General features: G+C 34.1%; 1 protein-coding gene across 1 annotated transcript in view; it reads right to left on the reverse strand.

Moving 5' to 3' along the window:
• Window positions 1-25288, reverse strand: part of PFKP (phosphofructokinase, platelet) — a 49063-nt gene that overhangs the window by 10638 nt on the left and 13137 nt on the right. Inside the window, 15 exon segments of the mRNA XM_019471896.1 lie at window positions 5521-5673; window positions 6605-6692; window positions 7134-7204; window positions 8073-8221; window positions 9738-9741; window positions 11757-11826; window positions 12073-12137; window positions 12733-12858; window positions 13218-13310; window positions 14735-14830; window positions 15269-15377; window positions 15478-15522; window positions 16354-16519; window positions 19117-19306; window positions 21580-21657. Coding sequence (XP_019327441.1) covers window positions 5521-5673; window positions 6605-6692; window positions 7134-7204; window positions 8073-8221; window positions 9738-9741; window positions 11757-11826; window positions 12073-12137; window positions 12733-12858; window positions 13218-13310; window positions 14735-14830; window positions 15269-15377; window positions 15478-15522; window positions 16354-16519; window positions 19117-19306; window positions 21580-21657 — 1503 coding nt within the window.

Raw genomic sequence — 25288 nt, forward strand, 5'->3', positions numbered from 1 at the left:
TGAACATGAAGTGTGCCCCAGCATAGAGGTCTGAAGCAGTTGGGCAGAAAAAGACAGCATAAAGGTAGGCTGGAAATCATTCCACAAGAAACCACTTAAAGAATAAAGTTTGATACATGTTAAGGAGTTTAGAAAGTTAACTAGTAAAACACCTACAACTTGAAGGAAATGTTTAAAGAAAGCTCTTTTTTAAAAACTATGTTATCCTATAAAGTCAAGACACACATCTATTTCCACCAAGAAAAAAGAAAAAAAAGTTTTGACTATGCCTTCTGAGATTCTATCAACATCACACATCTGCCTTTATGCACACAGACTGGACATAGGCCCAGAAAAATCTAGAACATCTGCACATGAATGAGTTGGTAAAGTTTGCAAGTATAGTTCAAAGATTCTTTGAAAAGCAGCTGTAGGTCCTTGGGAAGATTCCAAACACTACAAAATAAATCATCATGTGAAAAGGATTAGGTGTTCCTAAAAAATGTCAAAATAATACTTAAAGGTTAAGATTGTGCAGCTGTTTTAAGTCAGTAAACATATTTTTTTAGTTACATTATTCCAATTCTTCCTAACCTAAACCAATCAGCATCTCTCATGATGCGTGGCAATTTTTCAAACTGCCTACATAATGACTCTCCACAAGAAAGCCTGATTACATAGTATGTTACGTTTTTCTTAATCTCTTTCTCCCAGAAAGGACTGATGTTCACAGAAGCTTCATCTTTTCAATTTCTCAAATCAGTTCAGAGAAGCAAACTATTGCAGATCAAATCATTAGACAGCTATCAAGCTATCTCCACAAATACCTAGACAGTGACTGATTTAAGTAATAACTTAGGAGAAAGTGATGGGGAAAAAAAAAAAATCACCTGCGAGAGTTCTGCTCTCTTGTTTTTCCTAGATAAAGCAGATCCTGTTCAGTAAGAGGACAGGACATATGGCGGTAGGTGCATGAAGTGCAAACTGACTTTCTAAAGTCTATCTCTACTCATGTATTTCTTAAGTGCAACTTTCAATTAAGCTCAGTGCTAGGATGCATCTCCAGTTTAAGTCTGAAATACAGTCTAAAAGACTGCACACTGTCAGACCTGTAGCTCTGAGAAGCAGTATAGCCAGAAGAGCAACAAATGGATTTTTTTTTTTTTTGAGTGGATGAGACTTGACTGAGAAAACTTCAGTAATTGCCTAGCCCAACTCAGCTCAGTCAGACTGCTTTGAATTTTTATTTTCTACTGAAAAACAAACACGTACACTGAGTCGCAGTGGTCTGGTAAAACCACATGGCTTCCTGGAGATCTGCAAAACATGAGTTTCTCTGAAAAGTTTTATATTGAGAATTTTGGGAAACCAAGTCGAAGGGAGATTTAGAGCAATAACTAACACAATTGGTTAGTCTGTATTTATAATATGTTAAGATGTAGTTAAGATATGTTTTACTTGCATTAAATATTGCCATTTTATTTGATGCAAGTGACTTCAGCAAACATATCCAAAGATTGTACCTTCACCAAGCATGAGCATTAGATGATTATATGCAACATCTTTCATCACTGCAGCAAAATATGAAAATGCTTTCAATAAAGGGTCACTTAATAATTATAAAGGGTAAACAAGTGATTGGTGTTTTTAATAATTCAAAAGGGTATTGCCATAATCAAGGATGCTTTATAAAAAATACATGCACTCAAGCAAAGACTGTGGTTTGTTGACTTTATGTGGACCTAAATGCAAATGGTCATTGAAAGGGATGGATTTACTGCCCTAGCTCCATATCCAGCTGTTGCTAGGACTGAACTGGATGATAATTAATTGGTTAGCTAGCTTGGCCAGGCTAACTTTCAGCTTCCTTGTTCAGACTAATACAGAGCCACATGTGCTAGTACCAGCACTGGGAAGGTACAGGAGTCTGTGTGGAAAAAAACTGCATAGACTGCATTAAGGCACTCTTAACTGTAGCTTTATTCGCTCCTCAGTGAGAAAGGGTTTTTTTGTGGCTGTTTGCTATTCTTTTTCTTACAAAACCGATTGATCAACCTGTACCCCCTTCCCTTTGATGAAAGGAAAAGGCAGATTCTCAAAGAAACATATTAGAGAGTTTCAACATCTTCCTTTTTCAGGTTCTATTTTTCTCCATCTCTAGCTGATACCTTTTCTTTTCATTTCCCCATTTACTTCTACATCTCCTAAATTCAAATTAATATTCTTCCATACCTTGTTCTGGTTTATTCTGCTTTCCATCAGCTTCCTCTAGCCCACCAATAGGCTTTGTTTTCAAATTAAATTTTCATCCTTTCCATTATTTTTCCATGTTCTGTAGCTGAAAGAGTCTAACTTTTTATTCATTCTGCTTAATTACAGAGTAGGTTTCTACATTTTAGTTCCACCTGCAAAATGTATTGCTAGTGCCTCTTTTTGATCAAGTAACCCAACTTTCATTTAAAAAGAAATTTCTATCCTTCATGGTTATGTAGGAAAAAAACTAACACTTCTTTGTTGTCACATTCCAGAGGTCTGCTATCTGAAATAATATTCTATTCATTCCGCTGGATCAGCAATATGAAGTCGAGAATATAGGTATTTTTATTATGGTAGTTTTTTTAACTGATGCTTCTTTTCACAGAAAAGTCAAAGTTCATGTTCTTATCCTGCAATCCTAAACAATTTATTGTCTATATCTAGATATACGAGCCTTAAGCACACCCTTAGGTACAGAAAGGCACAGAAACCTCCAGCTTTTCCCAGGTATTTTATATTGTGGAGTTTTCATTGACAATTGTTCTCACCAATATTCTGAAAACTGAAGTGAAAAATACAGCATAAGATAAATTTGAAACACTCTTCAAAAGACGAATCAAATTCTACTATTCAACTGATTACAAGCCTGTATTTTAAAACAAAAATGGAAAAAATGGAGCATTTCAAGAGGGTCATAGAATCTGTTATAGAATCTAAATTCTAATTATTGAGAAATGTACCAGCCACTATCTATGACTTAGGGAAAAGCACACTCTTGCCTAATCTCTCATTCAGATGTTATGTATCTGTTGGCCTGATTTTTATTGTTTTTCTTTTTAAATGCAGCATCTTAACACATTTTATCTGCAAATGTCTCAAGGTACCATTTACATGCCTTGACAAGTTTCAAACAACTTAACATTGACAAGTGTCTAGTAATGCCAAACACTAACAAGGCCTCATTACCCAACAGAAACGTACTTACCTTACTAAAAGTTGTCAAGAACATAGAGGTAAGAACAGTACCACAGAAAAACTTAAGTGTGATGACATTTTGGTGTTCATTAAGAGGTACTAATCTGAGAGCATTGAAAACTATGATGCATTTATTGACTTAATAGTGGCAAGAGTAAAAATGCTGTATCTAGCATTAGATCTAAACTAGTTCTAATGACATTCATGTCCATTTGCTACTTGTGTTTACCATAGTCAATTGTATGACTTGTATTGAGTCTCAGTCACATTTAATAGGGGGCATCATCACTATTGAACCTGATCTGAACATACAACACAGGAACGAAAGGATACATTTTTCATTATCAGTTTTAGTGAATCATGATCAAACAATCAGAGCAGAAAACTGAAGAGATACCAAGCAGAAATGTTTCCTCAACACAAAAGTCTGCTCCTTCACCCCCAAAAAGAACAAAACTTAATTTTCCATTGGATTAAATCTAAATCTTGCAAAGCCATTACATTTCATATTTATTTCAGAGAAAATCTAGGCAAAATAAAATGCAAAAACAAGGCGGCGGCTATTAGTAAAAAAATCAGTTTGAAAAGTTTTCAACTACTGCATTTAAAATATGGAGATACTGACATTTTATTATCTAACGAAGGTGGATGATATCTAGAAACCTAAGTATAAAGCAAAACACAACAACAACAACAAGAGAGACTGACTATAATATATCCCACTCTACATGAAATAACCTATAAAAAGAAGCCAGTTAGGTAAACAAAGCTTAAGAAGAAAAGAAAAGAAAAGTAGGTGTTATGCACAATCATTTTACTCACCTTAATCTGTGACCAATCATTTTGGAGAGATATTTTTATTTACCAGAACTGGAAACATCAACATTTATAACCTAAGTTGTCTATAAAGAATATGTTCAAGATAAATTTTAGTTAGCTTACAGTCTTGTTCAAGGCAATAGTTAAGGAAACTGAAATTTCCTAACTGAAGAGTTTATTTTGCTGAAGAAAAAAATACTTATGTTGGCATGGTAAAAAAACAAAAACAAAACAGGTGAAAATTATGTTAGTGTTCTTGAAGTTGACAGCATTTGAGGAATCCTTCAAATTCCTGAAAATTTTATCATTATTAAAATCTTCAAATATATCTAAGTGATAGAAGAACTGACATTTCATTTTCAAAAGCAACTTGAAATTCTTTTCCCACTTTACATGAGCACCATGCTTGGGTTTTTCCACATTTAAAAATGTAGCTCAACATGTACAATCAGTGAAAAAAATTCTACATTCTGGATCTAACGTGGCTGGAGACAAAAATCAGAAAGTGGAACTTGTAATATAAAATGGTAATTCAATGTAATTCAGTAAGAAAATTATGAAATAATTCTGTTTCTTCTTTGTAAGTGAAAACGTAAATTCAATTTTGAAGACAAATGCTTTGTTAGGTCTTTTCTGTGTTTTAAAATACGGACACTGTGCAACTGTATCTGCAATACATATGTGTCCGTAGATTATGCTGAAAAGAGGAAAAAAAAGGAAGGAAGTGTAATGTTACTGTTATAGTTTCAGACAAAATGATGACAGAATATATAGAAACAGAATTGCTCCTCTTAGTGGAGGTATGATGGATTAATGCTTCTAAAGTGATTCAGATGAACTGTAAATGCGCATGCCTGACAATTTCTTTTGTGTGGTGTTTGACAATGCTCTTTCTACCCAACTGAGTATAGTATTAATCAATCCATTTTTAATTTACATCGTATTACTGGATTTGATTTTTTTAAAAATACTTCATAATATGTCTCAACTCTTTTTTGTAAAATCTGTTTATTAGTAGAATACATGTAATTCCTATTATTAGAGAAATATGGATCTTACATTCTCTATTAGAGAAATAAATATATTACATACATAAATAAGGATCTCTCTCTGAACAGAGCAACATTCACTCTGGTTTTTTTACAGCTGGGTATACTGATACTTTACATACAATATGGATTAAATAAATGATCATCAAGTCTTAGCTTTAGGTTTCTTTCTTCCATATACAATAGACACATGCCATGTTATTTTGTAGTTTACAAATTTACAGGTCATTGTCCTTTCAGAGGAAACCTAATGGAAGCATTTGGGATCCTAAACCTTCTGTTTTAAATAGGTATCATAAAAGTGGCTATATCAAGTAACTGTATTGTTTTCCAGATTACATTTCCAAAGTTCTGGTCTATAAAAATATCCAGTTCTAGCCAATTTAGTCAGTTTTAACCAGAACTGCTTTGTTAGTAAGCGCACACACCAGAATAGACTTACATCAGTTATAGTGTTCAGAGCAGTATCTGCACCAATGCTGAAATCTGAACCCGGTACATTGTTGGATACAGTTGCAGGAACCATAACCATTGGAACACAGAATTCATCATATTTCTCTCGGGCAGCTGACAATTCCAGAAGTCCGAGGTATGCCTGTTGGGCACAGGCATTGGGTGAAAAATTAGGATGAATAAAATAAGGGCAAAGTTGGAATGATAAAATGGAAAGGGCCAAAGGGGGAGCCATTTCTACCACAGCACACTTCAGCAAGTCAAAGCATTAAGGAACCACTAAAATCTAACACACACAAAAAAAAAGAAAGCATTAAAACCAGGTATACATTTGAAAACAAATAATACATAGAACATTCATTTTCAAGGGAATATATAACAAAGTGCTTTGTACAACACAAACATAATGCAAACTAGTTCCCCAATCTTCAGGTACTGTTACTTCTCATTCAAAAATCTTAATATTCCTGAACTGACCATGCCTAACAGGTTGGAAAAAGCAGATGATTCATTCCTTATCAAGAAGAAATAAGTATGTTCTTCTCTGGGAAAAGTTGTCAAAATACTTTCCTGAATGAAGATTTCAAAAATTTATTATTTTGGTAAAATGAAATGAACGTGAAATACAGAAGAAAAAGAAAACACTTCTCTAGATCAATTACAGATTTTGAAATGCACTATGTGAGAAAGAGTGGCTTAAATAAGGGACCACAGTGCAATTACTACTAAAGGTCAAGAACTTCTGGAAGAATGTTTTAAGTATTGATACAGTATAGACTGGAACTTGCACTACTGAAGTCTTTTTTTTTTTAAATACAAAAATACTATCGTGTTATCTCACCTTATTTATCCATTTAGCACATCCTGTTTTGCAGTTACTAGTCACTGTCTTGAATGTCAACTTTCCACAGAATCAATGATTGACAGTACGTCTGATCCTAAACACTAGTTGTGTATCAAATATAGTTATAAACAACTGCACTTTACACAAAGATTGGGTAAAAATTAAAACGGTCTATTTCTTTTGTTAGGAATTCTACTCTACTTAGACATAATTAGACATTTCAGTGTACCTCAAATCCACCAATAACCATAAGGGCGTTAATGCTGTTAGTGCGCATCTGGTCAGCGATCTTCTCCAAATATTTTGCAGGAAGAGTACTAAAATTTATTAAACCAAAAGAAAAATAAAAACAATTTACAGACTCTGCAGCGGTAAAAACTAATTACTAAGCTGAAACAGTAAACTGAGCAGGCAATGCAGTATTTTTCATTTTAGATATTTATCCATACAAAAAATTCTTCGTGACAACCAGTAAGGAATCACGTCAACTGTAAAGAAACTACAGGTTTGCAATCCTTTTAAGTGTAAGGACCCCAGGAAATTTTTAAGTTGACGTCCTGACTCCCATTTTCATTATCTCTTCAGAGCTGGTACAATACTATAAAGATACCCAAGTTGGAACGTAATGATTTAAAAAAAAAAAAAAAATAAAATTGAGGACTTAAAAACATTCTAGGAAGGGAAAGAGCATGGAACCATACACTGGTTATACAAAATACTAGAATTCATCATATCAATTGGCAAAATATTGACGTTACCGTTTTGTACCAAGAATTGATCCTCCTTGACCAGTCCAGCCTCCAACATCTCCCCAACTGATTTCCTTTATCTTTGAATAAAAGTAAAAAAGGAGATTCTGTTAAGTAATTATCCAATTACTTCTCTTGACATGCAGCAAACACCAGGTACTACTTAATGTAAAGCTGTTGGAACAAGTTGTTGGGCACAGACAGCACCAAAAAATGAACTTGACAAAGAAAGAAAACAGCATCAAGAGGTTAACTTAATTTCTCTTGAATTCTTACCAACCCCTTTCCATTCTGTCTATTTGGTCTTTCTTCCTCCAGATCATGATGAACCCTGACTCCTTGTTTCATATCATGATCTTGTTTTCACATCCTCTCCTACTGAATGTGAAACACAAATCTAGAACTAGGTCTCTGAAGTTAGTTTTGGGACCTGTGGTTCCAGCTAGGCGTAGAAATCATAAGTCTTGTATCCAGTTTCTCCTCAGTATACCAACTCATGCTTAATATTTAAAACAGGGGAACAGAAGAATCTAACTCACCTGGGGAAAAAAAAAGAAGCTTCCTCTCCCAACAAGCACCACTGCAAAGTTTCTTATAGCAAAGGAGCACAGATGCAACAACTCATCGCACAGAATCAGCGATTCTTCTGTTATTCTGTGGAAAACCTACCATATGCTAAACATTGACCAAAATTTGAAGGTAGGATTCACCTGAACTAATCTTGTAGCTCTGTAGCATGTGATCATCAATACTTAAGATTAATCTATAGACTTGAACAGTTGAGAAATAGTTACAATTTGGGTTTTATATATCTTTATGAAATAAAAGAACTTACAGAATCAGTTCCTGCAACAGTTATGACAGAACATATCTTCTAAGAACATAAACAAAGGTGGTGGTGTGGGATGGGGTACATACTACTATGTTATCCACACATGTAATACTGACCTTCCCTCTAGCAAAACCTTCAAATCCATCAATGACAGCAAACATTTTATGGCCCTCAGTTATGCCAACTCTCACTGCAGCCCTCACTGCAGCATTCATTCCAGCTGCAGGGGCACCAACATTTAAGACTGCCACATTAAAAAATTAGTCTAAGAGAAAAAATAATATTTAATAAGCACTTTAATTTCTACACCATGGTTAATTTGTCAATTGTACACAGTTGCTAAATATTGGAACGTAGGAAAAGAAATTTCAAAGCCCCTAAAACCATCCAAAATTTAAAGTTAACTAGGAGATACATACACATATTTCCCTATTTGCAGAGTATCATATAGAAACAAAGTTTAAAAAAGGAACGTTTGTTTTTAAATAAGACTTTTATCACATTTTCATTTGGTTTGCAGGTTAAGTTATTCAGGTGTTTATATTCTAGCTCAGCTAGGTTCAAGAAACATAAAATATCCTGCGTTATTCAACCAGTTTCATGTTATCAAAGCAGTAGTTTTTTGCAAAAACACCCAGAATAGCCAAGAAAAGAGTAGGAACTGATTCTAGCAACATAGCAGTTAGGTGTATATCATCAGTACCATGCAAAGTGGAAGAGATGACAACTTCTAAATTAAAGTATCGGCCAGGTTTTTAGAGCAGCTGACAATATAGTAGTAAACAGGAATACTCAGCATCTTTCACAACACCATACATTTTCAGATTATGGCAGTTTTTAAAGCATTTCCTAACAACTCAAAGTAACTGTGCTTATACACGGTGTCTCCCCAAGTTTAACAAGTATCCCAGGTAAGCGGCTAATCTACTCAAATGGAAGAGTCTGAGATATCAAATATACATTTGTAATTTAAACCACAGGCAATGTGAGAAAGAAGGTTCTATTTAAAACATATACCAAAATATTTATTATTTCATGTTATAATGTGTATTCCATACCTATGCATTTAGTCCCCCATTTATATGGCTTTGTTATCAGTTGAACTCTAGATAAAACAACTACATCTGAATGGATGTAAGCATTACAGACTGAACAACACAAGTGGCCAAAATCACACAATCTAGCTACAAAATACTATCAAGAACTTCTGCCTTGTTACAACAGACCCAACTCCAAAACCACAAAAGTTTTCAAATTAAGAACACTTTCTTCAACGGAATTACTACTTTATACTGATAAATCTAGTATCATTCAGATCATGGATTCTTTCCCAGAGGAAAAAACTTCAATACTTGCATTAAGAAGAAAAATATAACAGAAAGATTACTCATAAATCTGCACTGTAAGGGTAAACAAAGCAAGAGTGCTACTGTGTGTAAAATGCTAGTAGGCATCTTTGGATTAAATTTTAACTGCAAAGAATGAAATGCAGATCTTCTGTACATGAAGTATTCCTGGAAATGGAAGGCTTATTTCCAGATAAATCACAGGCCACTGTCTTTGATTAAGAAACAGTCAGCTAGTATTAATCAATAGAGTTTCACTGATATCAGTAAGTGCTGATTTACAACAGATAAAAATATAATCCATTACCAAAAAATGAAGGTGGCACTGCAATTTATTATTTTTGTTTTATTTTTACAGCTTTGAAATTAATACTGAGAGCAAAATATAAGTAAAGAATTAAAACTTTACGCGCCTGACTTTTGGGAAATTTTAACTACTCTGTGTGAATTTAGCAATCAGAATTTAAATGATAGCAAACTATGTAAGCAAAATGCAAGAAAATCGACAGCCTGAGCTTATACACTAAAATTCATCATGCTTTAGGTCATCAGGATGACCTTAAATTGTTTATAACTATTGACATAACAGATTTGTAACAATTTGGTACTGTGGAAGAGCTAGAAGTTATTAGCTTTATCCTGGAAGATGGGAATACAAACCAAAAAACTAGAACAGTTGTTAGGTAATGATCATGGAATCTCTTCCAATCAGAAAAAAAAAAAAAAAAAAAAAAAAAAAAAAAAAGAGACCCAAAACAGAACATATGTGGTTTCCTTTTTAGCTCTGACACAATCAAAGGTTATAGAAAAACACAAAGGAAACACAAGCGGCAAAATATCTGTGTGCAGCAACACTGCTGAAGCAGAGCATTCAGTAGGCTCTAATGATCTAATCAGCTTAGCCTTTTCCTCAATTCCTGCGACATGCACATTTCATCTACTTTTTAATTCCCATCCAACCCCTTTTATTGAATCTCACAGGTTTGGCTAGTGCGGTCAAATCCAAGTAGTTAATAATTACAACCTGCCTACATTTCCTTCTAATGTCATCCATCACAAAAAGATACAGCAAAACTATTTTAAAACAAAATACAGAAGCCCAGTGCTAACAGTCCTAAATTTGCACTGGTATATTAAAAAAACAAAACCACAACCACACACCTGATCTAGCAAAGCAAATGTTGAATATCCATAAAAAAAAAAAAAATCCTAAATTCTTTGATGTCTTGAAGGTCAAACTTAGGTCCTTTTTAAAAAACAAACAAACAAACAAACAACATTTTGGCAGGTATATTTGAAAAAACTTTGGTCTATACACTTACTTTTACTTATGTTTAGGCAAAAGTTAAATTATACTTTTAATTGGAGTTCTTTTATCATAGTCTTCCCTGAAAGCTTCTATTACGACTTTTCATTCATAACCAAGTTTCCTTTACTGTGTGAAGTTTTCCATGACATATTACACAGTAAATTTTGTCAACTAAAATGACTAGTTGTGATTATGTTACTTGCTATCCACGGAATTTCCGACCAGATGTCAACTATTCAAATTATTTTTTCCTATTTTCAATGCAATTTTTTTCCTTAATAATATTGAGAAGATACTATTAATCATTACTCAAATATTTAATTGGAATTAAAAAAATCCAAAAAACCTAACAGTAACATAATCATGCAAATAAGGTAACAAATCATCACACCACAATTAAAAAAGGAATTAACCAGTGAGGTGACATAGTCACCAACTACAGTCAAAACCAGAATTATTCAGTAAACCATTAATGAAAACAAAAAGTCCTGTCTGAAATTTGTTTGCACACAACATTTAGTGTCTGCTTCCTAATAAATCCAAATTTCCTCTTATACACAACTTACAAACTATAAAGAAAAGAAGCACTAAATGTCCACTGCTGTATTATGCACAGTGACTTATTAGATCAGGTAAACGTAATGCATCTGCCTCCACTATTGCATCGCATGAATTCCTGGACTTACCCCTGTTCTTGAGCAGATTTACCCCTCAAAAGGAAGGACTAGAATTCTTTTATATTGAATCTTCCTTCTTTATCCCGAGATTTTTAGACTCTCAATCACGATTACATCACCTTTCCTTCTCTCCATGTTAAGGAACAGAAGGCATAACTAACTATTAGGACCAGTCACTATAGCAATTGGGACAGACATATATCCAAGACAGAAAGAAACTGTCTAGCAGGAAATTTTCTAGTTAGAATGGCATTTCACTTTAAAAAAAAATGTTAGTTATTATTAGAATAAAGTTGCATGTTGCAAGCATCTTTCTGCCATTATAATATTTAACTAATTTTATAAAATATCCTGTGGCATACGTTTGAAGAGAGTATTAAGGTGGGATGAGGGGGAGTGAAGAAAAACACTGTTTGTTATGATACCCCAAAAAGCAGACATGCATTGCACACTCAAAAATCCCCTTACCTTTGGAAGCTCAGCATCTGGTTTTTTTTGCGACAGTAATTTGTAGGTGTTAAGGTTGTTTTCAAAGCTCCTAAATAAATAAGTAAATAAGATAAGTAAATAAGTACATAAGATACGTTTTTAATTTTAATAAATTTTTTCAACTCCTAGTTATTTTAAAGAAACACTTGAATTTTTCAGAAACTTTTAAAAACAGGTATGTAGTATTTGGACCAAAGTTATAACAAATGCAAAACACAATAAAAACTGGAAATGAGAGAACACCGGAAAATATTCAATCCTGTAAGATAATAGTGAGAAAATATAAAAGCCATACCTTCCACGAAGCCTCACAGCCTCAACAAATCTTCCCTCATCCATGGCTTTCTGGACTTCTTGAGTCTTGAAAGCAAACAAGTTGATTACTCAATATGTTTAAAAAACACAGGAAGTTGATTATTTAATATATTCCAGTAAACAGATCATTCTGAAATAGCTTTCCAAAGTGAAAAAAGAAATATTGACATTTCATTAATTTATGAGCTACCTACTATCATAGCATAAATTACAGTGGGACAGGAGAAGAACAAAGTAGAAGCAGACACCTAAAGCCTTCCGGGGAAGGGGGGGAATCCAATGTATTTATTTTGCATTTTCTTTTTTCAGTTTAAGCTGAACAGTTTTAGTGCAGAAACCTGACTGTTGTGTATGACGTGTAAATGGATGCAAGCATCTGAAGAATTTGTTGTAGCAATAAAAAGAGAAGATCTGAGATGAATTTTAAAACAAATTAAAAATATACATATTTCTTGTTTGTTGGTAGTTGGCAAATAAGTAATAACACATAGAGAACACACATGAAGTTCATTATTCCCAAATGTGGGAAACTGCTACACACATTCCCATCAGTGTTTTAATGACAACAGACAATTATTGTACACAGTGCTCTGTTGTAGTTAATGAATAACTATACATTGGCATTTTGCCAGAAACTCACCATCTGCACACACTCCATCAAAGGCAGACGGACAGCCTGGTTACCAGACAGGGACACAACACAGGCAGGGGTAGCTGGAGTAGCTTCTAAAAGCGCAAGCACAGCTTCCACACCCATACGACTTGCCTGGAAATAGATAATGATTGAATGTTCAAGCAAGCACTTAAAAGCACAAGGCTTCCAATCACAGAAATGGCCACAATTTCTCTGTAAATCAAACTGAAACCAACTATTCCTTGGTAGGTGAAAATGTTGCAGGCTATTTAATAGCCTTAAGTATGGACAATTGTTCTTGCAGCTTTGCTTTTTAATCCTTTACACAAGGTGCTTCACTATTTTGAATTTGAGCTATTCAGACAGTTAATGTGAGATATTAATTGGATTTGTCAAGTTAATCAGGTAAAGAACTACCCCACCCCCAAATAAATAATCAAAACGTAGTTGTACCATGTGGTGCCATGAGCAATTATTTTAGGTTCACTCACCAAAATTCTGTCAAAAGCTGAAGGGGTTCCACCTCTTTGCACATGACCCAAGATAGTTACTCGAGTGTCAAAACCGAGCCGCTGAACCACAAGCTGGAAAGAATTTCAAAATACAATGGTTTTATGATCATCATTATTTTATATATGCACGTGTTAGAATTACTCTGCTTCACATGCTATTGGACTAATAAAATTCTACATATACTATACATTAGTATGTCAACAGTAATGAAAACACTACAGAAGTTAAGCCAGCCTTTAGTTTATTCCTAACCTAGGACTAAACTCCAGGTTCCTAATCTAAAGGAACCCAATTTTAGTTACTAATGGCAAAACAGTGGCTTAGATTGCAATGCTTTAACTGCAGTTATAATGGCTTCATTATGCACAGTCCTCAGGCTTATAAAAACAGGTCTAAACATTATAATTAGAATACTTGAAAGAAGTTCAATTACAGTGTTTTATTCACTCCATGTTTCACCTATGTGCAAGATTACACATCCCAAAAGATTCTGAAGTGAAGATGACTTTTAGCCTTCATTGACGAGGCTTTTAAAACTTGCAGTAAAAATTATAATAATAAAACTATTTCATTCAGTCAGACTTTTTTTTCCATTTTTTCTGTTACATATCAAATCCAAAGTCACAGAAAAACATCTTTTATTAATACATCTTCAGTGAGCACATAAGGTTAGGAATAAGTAATGGATACCATAAAGCAGAAAAAAAATTTAGAAGTTATTTACAAAGTCTTCTATCCCTGGTATTTATAGTTTTTGAATGTTTTAACTGGCTGAAATTTGTAGCAAGCAAGTAATGTTTCTTCCATAAATGCATAATAGTTATATCCTGTACGTACACTTAACTACTAAGTGCTAAATTTTACTTTGCAAAACTGCAGTTCTGAATTAAGAGTCAAAGATTACTCTCAGACTGAAAGCTATGGAAAACAAAACTTCATAGTCACAGATAAACCCCAGGTAAAGTCAAAGTGTCATAGCTCTTTCCTGCCAATGACTATTTTTCAACTTCTTTTCTTAAGGGACCCTTTCCAAGAAAAGCAGAATAATTCCAGCTCAAAAGTTTTTCTTAATCTTAGCCACCAATTAATTTTTTGGCAAAGCAACCATTTAGAAGAAAGTGACAAGACTTTGTCCAAAGTAGACAGTATTATTTCACTGTGAGATGACTTTCATTAAAATTTTGCAAGAAATGTAACGTAAGATAGGATTATAATTACTGACTTGAGCTGATTTCAGACTCTCTACCCATGAAGTAGGTGTTTTGGACTGTTGTCTTATTTTACAAGGAGAAAAGGTTCTAATTAATTGAAATAATTCCCCCTTAAGTGGACTATGGATTCAGATAATAAAAGCACAAATATAAAATACAACCAGCAAGCTGTGTGATAAGTTACTTTACAGGAACAGATTTACTTTACAGAAACGTTATTGTTAGTAACAAGCCCCATCTTAAGAACATAACAGAAAGTGCATCATTAGGATGTTGACACTTACATCCTTAACCTTCTCTGACGTTATAGGTTTGTTGTGGCAATCAATAGCTCCTTCAGCTACGATAATAATATTCAGCCTTTTCTTTCGTGCACGATTCTATAATAAAAATAAAAGCACATCCATATTATAAAAAAACTGAAAGAAATTTACAGCACAATTTTATAATCAATTGCTATACATTAAGCTGCTAGGATTTGAGGAAATTATTTCTTATACTTGGTCACTTCAGAGTTCTCACACATTTTATCTGCATACAGGTCTTTTCATTGATGAAGTGAAATGTCTTATATCAAATTAATGAGGAAAGGTACACACACTGCTTATATATATAATAGTTTTATATAATCCCTAGAGTAGGTTATATAATTCTTCAAAACAATTGCAGAATGCAGGAAAGGAACTGTTTAAGATCAAATAGCACTGTGACACCAGAAGCAAAGACTTGCTGAAAGTACTGATCACATGTTCAAATCACTGTTTTCAAACAAGCATCAGCAAAGACATCAGGAAATCCCAAACACAGTAATAGATTACCTCTGAAAGCTTAACACACATTGAATCTTCCCATCCTTCTTCTGGTGGGTATTCAGGAATAAAGACCCAATCTGCACCGCAGGCTAAGGCACTAACAAGAGCTAGATACCTAATAAACATAACAAATGATTAGACATTTATGGTTCAGATTTCTTGATCTTTCATAATTATAGCTGTATGAGACACAAACTGCTGAAGACAATACATACCCACAGTGTCTCCCCATAACCTCCAAAACAAACGTCCTCTGATGGCTGTAAAAATAAGAAAACAAATTAACTAATACTGCAACTCAAAAATCCAGCCCAAATTCTTGAAATCAGAACCTGATATCAGGAAATAGCCTGTGTTTACCACGCTTACCAAACACAGAATTCAGTAGCAAAATAGAAGGCCATATTAAACAACGTATTTAAAATTACATATCTTCCAACGCCTCATTCATTTTCACTACTACTTTCTTCTAAAGCATGTAAGGGCAGTTAGGAGACAAGAGGTGAACATTTACCAGAAATGTAAATCATGCAGACCCATAGTTAAGAACTGTAATGATATAGCTGTATTTAAGAAAAAAAAAAAAACAACACCATTTAATTGCTTAAATATTACCTTGGGAAAGCTTATATACAAATGATATAGTGTATTTAAGAAAAAAAAAAAAACACCATTTAATTGCTTAAATATTACCTTGGGAAAGCTTATATACAAACAGATGTTACTTTGTACTATTCAAAGTATGTCTGGATCTTCTCTAGAAGAGTATGTCTGGGAAAGACTAAAAACATTACAAAACCAAAGCCTGCCCCTAAAGCTGATGCAGCCTCTACAATTAGATGCTTGAAGTGTTGCCATGACAGGAATGATGGAAAAGCAGTTACTAACAAAAAAAGAAAACTGAGACACTTGAAAGATGCAGCCAAAAAGAGCTTTTATTCCCACTCTGGAAATATTACAAATACCAGTTACCTAACTTCTATTTAAAATTAGCTTATATCCTCCACTATTATATGGCAATAGGAAACTTAAGATTTGAAGCATAAACAACTGTATATTTGTTACAATTTTCTATAATATGCACAATTTACCTTTGAGCAGTGGTCATGATGGCATCCACAACTTCAATGATTCTGTGTAAGGCTGAGTCAGTACCTATGGTCATATCAGTGCCACAGAAGTCATTGTCTATGGATCCAACCATTCCCACAATGTTAAGGTAAGCGTATTTCTTAACAGCCTCTTCATCAATCTTTCCTGTAAAGAAGTATCCAGAGAAAGAGTTGTAAGATTTATTTTTTTTTTTATACAGTTTAGACATATTCCTTGGGTGCTCTACTTTTGTAAATTAAACATATCCAAAAATTAAATTATGTTTAGATATTTTAGGTAACAAGGTTAGTCAAAACTACAAACAAAAGCCAATCAAACCACCAAACAAAAGAATCCTGCATAGAACTCCTTACAGTAAGGAAGGAAACAAGAGCTTTTCAGTCCATTTCAGTGTCAATAGATTATCAAGTTTTGTAACCAACCTTAAAATTGATGGTTTGAACTTAAACAATAGCATTCAAATTGTAGTCTCAGTGTATGACGTACAATGAAGAAGTAAAAGGATGCAAACTGGATGTGATTATGGGCGTATGTGAACAATCAAAAAAACATTAAATTTTTGAAGACTTCTCTTCTGCAACACTGAAAGGCTCTGATTTCATGATTAATAAGCAAATAGAATAGAAAAGCTCCTATTCTAAGTCTTAGTCTGTGTCTCCCAAGACATCAGTGAAAATGCTGATCCTATTCTAAGTCTTAGTCTGTGTCTCCCAAGACATCAGTGAAAATGCTGAATCATCCAAGAGTTCTAAAGGATCTCAAGGACGAAATACCTTAGCACTCAAGTGCTTAAAACTACCTTAGCATCTGTGGATTCGATGGTAATAAATATAATGCCAAATTTTTAATATGGGATTCAAGAACTCTGTATCAGTGTGTTTAATGTCTATACTAGAGAAAATAGTAGAAACCATAATGAAAAATATAACTAATGTCCATAAAGATAAATACAGCATTCTGAAGAAGAATCAAAATGTTTTCTATGAATGTATACGATGCATTACAAACCTTTTCTAGAGTTCCAAAGGTAGGACTTAATGATCACATGAATAAGGGATATCTGGTTGACATATTCTACTTAGATTTCCAAAAAGCCATTGACAAGGTCTGTCCTCAAAGGATTTTGAGGAAATTAAGTAGCCACAGCATAAGAGAGAAGGCTTTAACATAGAATAAATAATGTGAAACAGAGGGTAAAAAATACGAAACAGAGGGCAGTAGTAAATGCAAATTCTTGTATCTGAGGAAGGTAACCAATGGAGTTCTACAGGGATCTGCACACTCAGCATATGCTCAGTCAACACACTCAGCAATAACCTAGAAAAGGGAATGAGCAGTAAGGTGCCAAAGTTTACTGATCAAACTGAATTATTTGGGTTCTAAAGGTGTGGAGTGTCTGAGAAGAAATGAAGACGACTAGCAAGACAGTGAGCAGTAAAGTATCAGATGGAATTCATTGTAGATAAATGTAAACTAATAGACATGAAAAATGTACCCTAACATCACAAACAAAATAGTGCTATTTTCAGCATAATAATATAATAATGCTGTTTTCATTAATAAATCAGCTTCAATGCTCAATAGCAGTCAAAAAAAATCAAAATATTAGAAAATATTAGGAAAAGAATAGAGAACAAAAAGTTCATTATACTACTGTGTAGATCCATGGTTTGCCCTCATCTTGAATACTGGGTGCAGTTGTGGTCCTCCCCACCTCAAAAAGGACATGGTAGAACTGGAAAAGGTTCAGAGAAGGGCAACAAAGATGAACAAAGGTATAGAACTTACATATAAGGAACAACTAAGCAAACTAGGACTCTTCCATCTAGAAGAGATGATGAAGGAAAAATAAGACAGCTGTAAAATCTTGAGTAGCATGCAGAGAGGAAGCAGGATTGATCATTCACTGTTTGTTCTAATGCAAAAATTATAGGACATCAAATGAAACTAGAAGCCAGCAGGATCAAAATAAACAGAAGGAGAAGATTCTTCACAATCTTCATCATTCAGTGAAGTTGTATAACTCCTTGCCACACAATGTTTTCAGCAAAAATCTGTATGCTTTCAAGGAGACTGTATACATTCATGGAAAAGAAATTCATTAAGGACTGCTACCAGCATCTGGTTCAGGAAGTCCTGAAGACAGAAATGGATGGAACCTATCAGAGTATTTATATATTATGAAAAACATATAGCATCCACACAGCATTATTTAGGCTTGTTCTGTTCTTTTACTCTTCCCTGTACATTCTCTTGGATGCTATCAAAGACAACTACTGGGCCGGATGCACTTTTAGCAACAGCCACTTAATGTTCTGGTCTTAAAAAAATAATGACATGTAGGCAGGAAAGCATCATAATTTAATAACAACCAAATGTGTAGCCTGATGTAGGAAAGGAATTACCATCTCAGTTTGGATTTGAAAGCAAAGGGCTTTTCAAGCAGAAGGTTCAAAGTTCAGGCCCTGAAAATTATTCATAATGGGGGGAAAAAAGACACACAGACAGTTGCCCAGTAACTTATTTGGCCTTTTTGAACCTTTATAGTATATAAAAGAGGATGTACGGAAATCAAAAACTATTACTTTATGAAGAACTGTGTAATTTCCTAGAATGTATGCATTTTGCTTTTTGAACTTAAGAAATGTCCTCTGGATATAGTTTGCGTGTATATAGTTAGGGTACATAACTTCCCTGGAGATTGGATTAGAAGTCTATAGAGGGTCTAAACACAAACTTACCTTTCTGTGCCAGTTCTTCTAGAAGTCCACTCCATTCTTCACGGAACAGATTGGCACCAGTTAAGCTACCATCTCCACCAATCACACAAAGATTAGTGATTCCTCTCTGAACCAAGTTGTAGGCTGCCTGCAGGCGGCCCTCCCGGGTACGAAAGGATTTGCAGCGTGCGCTACCAATAACTGTACCTCCCTAGAAAAAGAAAGTATAACAGTTTTAATTTATAATCCAGTATTTTACTGTATTTTTTTTAAAGACATATTAATGATGAATGGTTATTTTGTAGCATAACCTCCATCTTTAATTTTACAGTGAGTAAAAAGTAATGAAAAACAAAGAATTAGCAAACCTGTGGGAAATTATGTTCTCAAGAACGGATACACACACCAGGGAAAAGGGAAAAAACACTCAAAAATGACTGATAAAGAGCTACTCTTGAGGGAAAATGTTAAATGATTTGGGATTAATTTCAGTAGCATTCCAATTAATTATCTAATTATTACTTGTATGGGATGACAATAGTAAAAGTGATATGGTACTTAGTAGTTAAGAATTTAGATGAATTAGCTTCAAAGCGTGACATTTTTCCCCTAATATCATGAAATATATAAACAATAACAGAAAAGATGTATCCCTAAAGCTCAAAATTAGCATTCATTGTCACTCGACAGAATTACGGAAAGAACTGCATCCATATTTAGTGCCATATAGACCAGACTAATGTTAAATTTTCTGTTTCATTAATTTATCTGCTGTATTTATTAATATGTTGGAAAGAGCTTCCTCCAAAAATTGAACTCATTATTTTAAAAAAAAAAAAAAAAAAAAGAAAAAAAAAAAAGACTGAAGTGCCCTTTCACTGAAAATTGCTGGGCATCTTGCTGAAAACAAGTTATCTACAAATCTTCTGCGTTTATGTTGTTTAGTCACTCAAGAAAAGTCTTAATTTTTGCGTTATTTACTGTCACAGTAAAAAATAAAATTAATTACAACTGCAAAACATTTTTTTCCTGAAAACAAATCTGGAGATGATTACTTCACTTTTGCACAAACATTTCCTTCACTTTAACTTATAATAAGTCAGTCATGCCAATGTAAATTTGAGCTCAAATCTGTAGAAGCTGTACTGATATAATTTGCCTTATCAATAGGTGTTTTGGCTCTCAAGCCAGTCCTAGGCACTATTTTACCATCTACGTTGCAATACACAACAGCTGCTAGTGGAAGAAAAAAAAGTGGAATAGAAGCAGTTCAGCTTTCTCCACAGACAAAAAAGTAGACGTGTACACATGGAGATGTTCTAAAAATAATAATCAGGACTAAAAAAACATATCTGAACTAGATATTTTCATACTTAAAAAAACATAGTTGTAAGTGGAAAAGAGACTATGTATTTGAAGCAATGTACTATAACTTGTTCTGATTAAACAGAAATACACGTTGCGCTGAAAAATCTTTTATCAAAGCAACTAAACACATTCTTTAAGATGCATCCTCAGCTTCACTGTTGGTCTGTTGAATTCCTAGCAATCAGGCTCAGAAAGGTGTTATTCTTATAGTATGTACGCTATATACATGTTTAGGATGCTTACATCCTGCTCCTGCCTATGCTCCTGTATGGCTTGGCCATGACATCTCAATTTTCTCTTAAACATAAGATTACACATTCTACAAGATAGAGAGGGGATTAAACAAACAACCAAAAAACCAAACATAGATGGACATAATATCTCACAGTATTCCAGGGTATTTTTTTGTTTAAAGAAAATTTAGAAATCTATTTTTCTCTCTGCTAACTGCTTTATGTTTATTACATTAGCCTTACAGAAAGCTCCAAAGAAACCCATGCTTCACCTGGAGGTAGTTTTCAGAAAGCTGGGCAAGCAGTAAGGCCCCTTCACCAAACATAGCATCTGCTCTGGAAGAGGTAACAACATTACCATGTGAGGAAAAGTGTAAGGAGATCCAAATGGCCACCTTGCAGAATGTTGTAATATAAATGTACAGACAAAGTCACTGGTATTATCTGAGCTCTGGAGAACTGTACTGTAATTACACCCATTACTATAATTCTAAATCCACTTGCACAGAAAGCCAACAGGGCTTCTTAAGAAAACACTTGTCTTATACAAAACACAGTTGTTTTGTATTTTGGCCCTATAATGTCTTTTTTATTAAATATAGGCTTGTCAATATGGCTTTAGGAGGCTAATGACATGCAATGTTGAAAATCTAGGACAAAGGTTTTCAAGATTATTTCTGTGCACCCAATACAAGACCACACAAAGATCTTTAGAAAGCGTCAAACATCCATACTGCAGAAATCAGGCTCTGCTAAAAGTGGTATGTACTGGTCACTCAGTCATGACAGAATTCGAATCCATAATTATAGTGGTTGCCTGGATCTAGAATTTTGGTTCCCTGTTTAAAGAGAGAGGGTTTGGGTCCCACCCCCTAACACTTACCACTTGCAGGATACTTGAAACACTTTCCCATGAAACTTCTACAATATTATCACCTCCATCAACCATTCCCTGGTAACCCTGAAGGAGAAGAAGTGTTTCAGAAGTCTGATTTGAAAAACTGTGTAACATTTCCACTGCAGTAATACTCACCTTGTGTATTTAATGGAACTTTAAGTAGTTAAAAACACTGAATAAAAAAAATACTCAGTTTAAATGAAACAACATTCAAGCAGGCATCACATTAGCGGGAAAAAAAGCCAAACAAACCCTCTTCCTATCAGTTCCAATGACAACTTCAAGACAAATTAATACTTTACACAGATTACACAGCTTATAAGTTAGATTGGCAACGTATTTCTCCTTTCTTAGGAATAAATATTCAGTTATTTTTGAAAAACTACAAAGACAACGAACTTTGAAAAACATTATAAAATGTGCTTCCTAAAAACATAACCTTAGCCTGAGGCCATGATCTTCAAAAAATATCTACCTTTGTAACACTTTGTATACTTTTCCCCCAAGGTAGGTATAAGCAAAAAAAAATAAAGAGTAACAACCAAAAATTTTTCATAAAGGAAGAAGAAATCAGGTCACGTAACCTTTATTCTTTTTTGGAGGCAGTTACACAATAAATAGATGAAAGAAATTTAGTAGAAAAATACAACTTTTAGTGATGCATTTAAGAAATCCTTAATACCTTAACTCAAAAGTTCTTCAGAAACCAATGCATGCTGCAATATAGAAAGAACTACACTTAGTTGAAAGAAGAAAACTATCCAGTGAGTAGCTGAAGGGTTTTGTTATGACTGGCTTTTACTCTCTGCATAAATACTAGCAGAAAGATAGTGACAATTACAGATTCTTTCCCATTAGGTGATACTGTGAACACTGATTGAAGAAAAAAAAAAAAAAAAAGAGAAAATACAGCAAAGTTCTAACCTCGAAAAACCTAACTGATAGACACCAGAATAAAACTGGAGTTACCATTCAACTTCTTGACATTTTTTTTAAATCCAAAGGGAAAAAAACACCCTAGGTTAAAGAAAACAAAACCCCACAAAAAAAATGACCATGTTTATGTCTCCATTTTTAGATTAGGTGTACATATGGATAATCATGCTGAGGAACAATTAGTTAACCTTTCTTCTGTATGCAGTTCTTGCAAGACAGTACATATTTAGTTTTAGGGTTCTCAATAATACATCAGGTGGAACTAGAAATAAAAGGGAGTTTTCAAGACAGCTAAATGGACATTATAAACTGGAGACACTTTGGCATGATCCAGAGTATACATAGATTTTATCCAGTAAGCAGTAACTTGGAAACGTACTAAGCCTACACTGTCTTAAAAAGCCATATATAGTGTATGAATACTATATCATACTTGGAGTCTCTCACTAGCGTGACAGGATAAGAATATAAAGCTAACATGGACAGAGAAAGTATGAGTTACTCAAATTAAGCTTTCTAGGATTCTAGGGGAAAGCATAAAAATTTCTGCTCAGTGAGACGACTAATGAATTTACATATAAAATGGTCAAGTAATAGCAAAGAAACAGCTAGGTGGAAAACAATCTATGTCTCGAATTTCTGTCATTCAACAGATCTTTTCAATATTTTATACACTCTCCAGATAACTTTGGTATGTATCTAATGTATACACATACTGTCTTGTATACTAATGTATACACATGACTTGAAGCTAAGACATTATTTGCACAATTCCATCAAAATTAGAGCAAGTTGGAAAAGAAATAGTGCTTAATCTACATATCAACTTAGATTTTTTTTTCCTCAGGGAAAGAGCAAAGATCTTCAGACAGAAACATTCCAGTGGATCCAACTGAGCTTGATGAAGGCTAATAAACTAGTAAGTTCACTTATCGCAAGTTTGCTTGTTTTTTGGGCAAAGAATCCCATGTTCCTTATATCACTCAGTAATGGATTGAAAGCTTTTCCTATCAGTGTTCCTACTGGCAACTACAATAACACAAAGATTCATAGGCAACAAATCCTGAAAGAATAGTGTGATGTTGCATCCTAACTCAGTTTGTAACACTGACTATAGCAAGCTGTACTACAAGCTGAAAAAAAATATATACAGTTCACATATTTGCTCCAATCATTCACCTTTCATTTTTACTTGAGAGGAAAAAATAAGGCAAGTGGGTCCAAGAAAGTATTATATACAGTAAATATATACATGAGACTCATGGATGAAAATTCCCAATTCGTATTTTATTAACAGATCTAAAACACAGGGAAAAGCAAATGGATAAACAACTATTTGAAATTGTCTGTAAGATTTGAAACACCTTACAGCTAGGCTAGGGATGAGCTAAGACAGACTCCTGCACCATGCATCTTTAAAGTAGAAAGAACTCATGCGTTCTGGTCAGGAGTCCACATCGGTTCTACTTTCTCCGTGTAGACAAGGGAGAATAGAGGCTGCATTAACAATTCCTCCCACTACAAGGTAAGGACACGGAGCTTTCGGAACAGGCCTGATCCATTTTAGCTGTTACATTAGTTTCTCTTAACTCAGTTCTGCTTGCCAAGTAGTGTATGTAAGCTAGCTCTGAATAACGTAGCTAGAATTTCCACGCTGTTCTTCTATACCATTAAGAGATAAAAAAGCCATAGAATTAAAACAGCTTTCTAGAAAAGCTATAAGGAAAAAAAGATGACCAATTATAATTGAAGTATTAATAATGATCATGATTTCTATTTATCCTTTTAGTTATTTAAACACTGATGCTAACTCGGGGACTGGGCAATCCATTTTAAAGGTGGAATTTAACTTGAAACATTTTATCAAATAGTTCAACACTGCTACAATTATCTGGTTACTGAAAATTACTGGCAGATGTGAATTCAGACCTTAATAAAGAGGAGACCTGTCAATTTATGTTTAAAAAAACCAAACTTACTTAGATTCTAAAAATAGCAGCTTGGGTACTAAGATATTAAAACTACGGGGCAAGAATGGAAAAAAGCAAACTGTCAAAAATACAGTAAGCACTGTACTTGAAGATCAACCCCATTTTACGCTTATTCCTTCCTCTACCCAAAATCTGAATATTCAAAGATGAACAAGAGGAAATCTCTGTGGGTAATATGTTCACAGGGTACATACATATACACTGTAACTCCTGGAGAGAGTGGCAGAGACAGCAAACTTTGCTTCTAGTCTTGACTCTACAAAAAAGGCTTTAGAAAAAGAACAAGCCATCTTCTGATATGTTACATGCGAGACGTTTGGGGCTTTAACAGTTATTTAAGTTTACTTACTGAGCTTTTTTATCTATTGCTCAACAACGTAAAGTACTAGCATCACTGAGTGCACAAACCACCACATAAAAGACATGAAGTTTTCCTCACAGAAATCCATGACTGCCGTACCATTGCATTTCCAATGCTGGCCTCTTGAGAAAAAGATTCTTAATCAAGATGAAGAATCTAAAAGTTCCATAGCTTAATAGTAAGAGCACGCATCCACTGGGAACTATGTGCTTCAGTCCTGGAAAAAGGGCAGGTTATTTGTATTATATTATATTTAAGACCTCAGTTTCTAAAATGAATTGCCATAAATGAGAGGCATCACTCCTTCTAATTCTCAATTTAAAACAAACAAACAAAAAAAACAAACAACAAACCAAAAACAACTTAAGTCACTTCTGATTAGTGAAAAAATTTAAACTAGCCGCCT

The sequence above is a fragment of the Aptenodytes forsteri genome, unplaced genomic scaffold, assembly GCF_000699145.1.
Source record: "Aptenodytes forsteri isolate BGI_AS27 unplaced genomic scaffold, ASM69914v1 Scaffold257, whole genome shotgun sequence".
In the NCBI taxonomy this organism is placed as follows: Eukaryota; Metazoa; Chordata; class Aves; order Sphenisciformes; family Spheniscidae; genus Aptenodytes; species Aptenodytes forsteri.